General features: G+C 44.3%; 1 protein-coding gene across 1 annotated transcript; it reads right to left on the bottom strand.

Moving 5' to 3' along the window:
- Nucleotides 1-2,800: 2,800 nt before the first annotated feature.
- On the bottom strand, nucleotides 2,801-3,573 carry LOC131245959 (large ribosomal subunit protein uL11). The gene has a single exon (XM_058245778.1). The coding sequence runs from the start codon at nucleotides 3,480-3,482 to the stop codon at nucleotides 2,982-2,984; it is 501 nt and encodes a 166-aa protein (XP_058101761.1). The 5' UTR covers nucleotides 3,483-3,573; the 3' UTR covers nucleotides 2,801-2,981.
- Nucleotides 3,574-3,818: the final 245 nt, after the last annotated feature.

Raw genomic sequence — 3,818 nt, 5'->3', positions numbered from 1 at the left:
CAGTTAAAAGCAAACAAAAGTTGTCAAAAGAGTTACACAGACAACAGGTAGAGAGATTTAGAATTTAAGTGAGTGATCATGTGTATCTGAAGGTTTAACCAATGAAGGGGATGATGCGTTTTAGCAAAAAGGGCAAATTGGCACCTAGATTCGTCGAACCATATGAGATTTTAGAGAGGATTGACCCAATAGCATACGAGTCAGCATTACCTCCACAAATGTCAGGTATTCAAAAAAATTGCTAAGTAATGATAAAATGAGAATATGTTATTTAAAATAGAATCCAGACAACTCGGGGTTGATGATGCCAATAAACTATTCGGGATAAGACATCTGAAGGGGTACTGATTCCCCATTCTAAATGGTACCAATTAGAACCCCTGGTTCGAGCTTCGTAATGGCTGTTCAAGGAAGAGGATTGACCAACTCGAGCAAGTCACTCACTAACGGGCCAGGCGATACTCCCTATTGCAAAGTCAATAAGATAGTAGATCCGCTTGTGATACCAAGTGGGTGTTGGTAGGCCTAACCTGCGAGAATGGAGTAGGCCCTAGAAGTCAACAAAGAATGTAAGAATGATTTCATGAAAAACAAGAAATTGAATGATATTTCTCCAATATGAGATATGTGACCAAATGTGGTATATGCATTTTCTTACTTATTAAATAATTCATGCTATAGCATTACTTGTTGAGCGTCAGCTCACATAGATTGTTGCAACCCCAACCATTCAGGGTTCCAAGGTGAGTTCGGCCTCACAATCTCCACGGAGGGAGGCCCCACCCTTTAGGTGGGTGGTTTGGCATTTCAATAATAAGGGAATAAAGGCACTCTGCAAGACAGTGCACTAATCTGAGCCGGGCAACATCTACATCAAGAAGGCTAAGGTGATGGAGGAGGCCACTTGCAAGCCTACGTCTCCAGAATATATCCCCGGGACGCCACCGCCAAATTATGGAGACCATTGCGAATGGCTTAGCACAAAGGATTATGATAACTAGTCTTAGTGTAGTCACATCTAAGCCAACAGTAGAGATTTATTTGATAGTTGGATGATGAGAATAAATTTGGTGACAGATTAAACTATTGATATGTTCATTTATTGATTAAGTATTATCATTTCTTTGAAGCTGTGTTCTTATGAATGTGTGAAATTAATGCAAATAATTATTTTCCTATTCACACTCGGGAATCTAGATAGATGTGCGAAGGTTGCTCATAAATCGAGGTCAGGGTGTGACAGTTAGTGACCAGTCAATGGTGACACCAACAGAATGAGATGGATGGTTTTGATCATCAAACACATCCTGCACGTTGCTTCACAATAACTAAAATGGCATATGGATTCACAATAACTAAAAGGGCATATGGATTCACAAACATCATATATTTCAAAACACAGAACAGCAAAGTCCAAAGTTGGTCATGCAATTAGGGAACCAAACAACATTCATGTGACCAGTTACATAGGAAACAAAATTTTCAGATTCACAATTTCAAACAAATGTCTTATAGACTACAATTTCAGATTCAGGATTACGCATTGAAGACTACACTAACATTCAAAGCGCAATTTCAAACAGCTACAACAGAAGATCATACAACCATACAAAATTATAAATCGAGAATTGATCACCTACATTTTGCCGTGTGTTCATTTAGAATGCACCCTATCCTTGTCAGGTAGGCCACCCCATCGAAATCAATGATTGCCAATAGTCTGACTCAGCAGATAGTGGTGACCCACCAACTGAATGGATCAGCATGAATTTCTAGACAGATGATCCTCATCATAGGGGCCCACTACATACATGGCTGGGATGTCCTGCACATGTGGCACTTTTGGCGTGAATGAGACGGCTGCATGCCTGCCAGGCGCACTATAGTTTAACTGAACCGAGTTAATCTTGGGCAAGTAGGCAACTAATCATTGATCTGGGCCACACGTTTCATAAGCCGCATTCGAAAATCACACTAATGAGGGTATCCTGGCCATCCAATCAATCCTAACCTAAAACAAACAGTCCAGAAAAGGGTACTTTGGTGGATCAGAACAGTGGCCTAGAGCTGTACACGAGTCAAGTTACCTCGGTCAGCTCGCTCGATTCGACTCAAAAAAGCTCGACTCGCCTCAGCTCAAAGTTGGTGTGGATGATGCTCGCCGAGTGTTTGATGAAATGACTCAACGAAGTGTTGGTGAGGAAAGAATGGATATGCTGGGTGTTTAATTTTGATGCTGCTTGTTGGGTGTTTGATTTTGTTTGATTTTGATGCTGCGTGTCGGGTGTCTGATTTTGTTCGATTTTAATGCTGCAGCACACCGGGTGTTTGATGAAATACCTGTAAAGTGTCGTCACCGTATTGCATTCTGTGAGAAATTTAAGATGCATTCCAGGTGTTTGATAAAATGCCGCACAGGCTCGAAGTGGGCTCGAACTGGCCCGAGCTGCTGACCGAACCAAGCTGAGCTGACCAGACAGGCTCGAGGACCTAGCCGAGTTCGAGCTGGGGTTAGCTATTGGCCGAGCCGAGCTGTGCCAAGCTTGACTCGGATCGACTCGTGTACAGCTCTACGAGTGCATCTAACAAACAGATGGAAGGCGCACATAATCCTCATCCAAAACAGATGATCCTAGCCTTCAAACAGAAAATAGAATGCTAAATAATTAGCGAGGGAAAACAACGGCTAGGATTATCCATTGGTGAGGTTTCCAGACCATGATCCATCAGCAGCAGCTATCACAGGGTGGATGGTCCAGATCCAGTCTCCTCCGCGTGCATAGAACTATAACGAATCAGATCAAACAAAACCATGTATGACCTCAATTAATGATAATAACAAGCATTAACATCTCAATTCTCCATAATTCCAAATCAAATACCAAAATCCCTCCAAACGGATACCTCCTAAAAACAAAATCTCGACGAAAAAAAAAAAAAAAAAAAGATTGAGAAATTGAGAAAAGAACAAAGAAGCCACCTCACTCCGTCGGGACCTCAACATCCCCATCAGCGATCTCCTGCTGCAGATCCTTGGGATCCTTGCCGTCGACCGTACACCCAACGGAGACGCACGTGCCAAGGATTTCCTTGATGGTGCCGCTGAGGTCCTTGGCCATGGATCGGGGTTTCATGACACGTGCGATCTCGATAACGTCGTCTATAGAAATGTTACCCGAGTGCTTGATGTTCTTCGTCTTCTTGCGATCGCGCTCGGGCTCCTTCAGGGCTTTGATGACGAGCGCGGCCGCGGACGGCACGACCGAGACCTTGGCCTGACGATTTTGGACTGTCAGCTTGACGGTGACTCGGAGACCCTTCCAGTCCTTGGCCGTCTCTTTGGCGATGTCCTCGCCGATCTTTTTAGGGGACAGCCCCAACGGCCCGATCTTCGGGGCGAGTGAGCTCGCCGCGCCTACTTCTCCTCCTGTGACGCGGACGAACACGTCCACCACCTGAGATGGATCGAACTTCGGAGGCATCCTTCCTTCGTCGCCGCCGAATCTTACGGTTTTAGGGTTTTTGGAGGGGAAGAAATGTTTGTGCGGGTTTTAGGGTTAGGGTTTTTTGTTTTTTTAAGGGAGCGGGTTAGGTGTGGCCCCGACCTCACCCAGGACGTACCGTATGCAGATTGCCTACGGACGCTGCCAGTTGCCTCTGTGGACCCCACCATTATATATGTATTTTCCAGCCAAATTGATTATGTCACACAAACCAGATGAAGGGAAAACACAGATCTCTTCATCCAAAACTTTTGTGGCCCACAACAAATTTTTAATAGTGGGTCATCAATCACCATTGTTTTCTTTGATACGGTC

The sequence above is a fragment of the Magnolia sinica genome, chromosome 5 (genome assembly GCF_029962835.1).
Source record: "Magnolia sinica isolate HGM2019 chromosome 5, MsV1, whole genome shotgun sequence".
NCBI lineage: Eukaryota > Viridiplantae > Streptophyta > Magnoliopsida > Magnoliales > Magnoliaceae > Magnolia > Magnolia sinica.
The sequence above is the reverse complement of the archived record's forward strand: the minus strand, read 5'-3'. Positions and strand labels throughout refer to the sequence as shown.

Excerpts from the sequence above, each read along its gene's own strand:
- LOC131245959 (XM_058245778.1), bottom strand. The coding sequence starts at position 3,482 with ATGCCTCCGAAGTTCGATCCATCTCAGGTGGTGGACGTGTTCGTCCGC.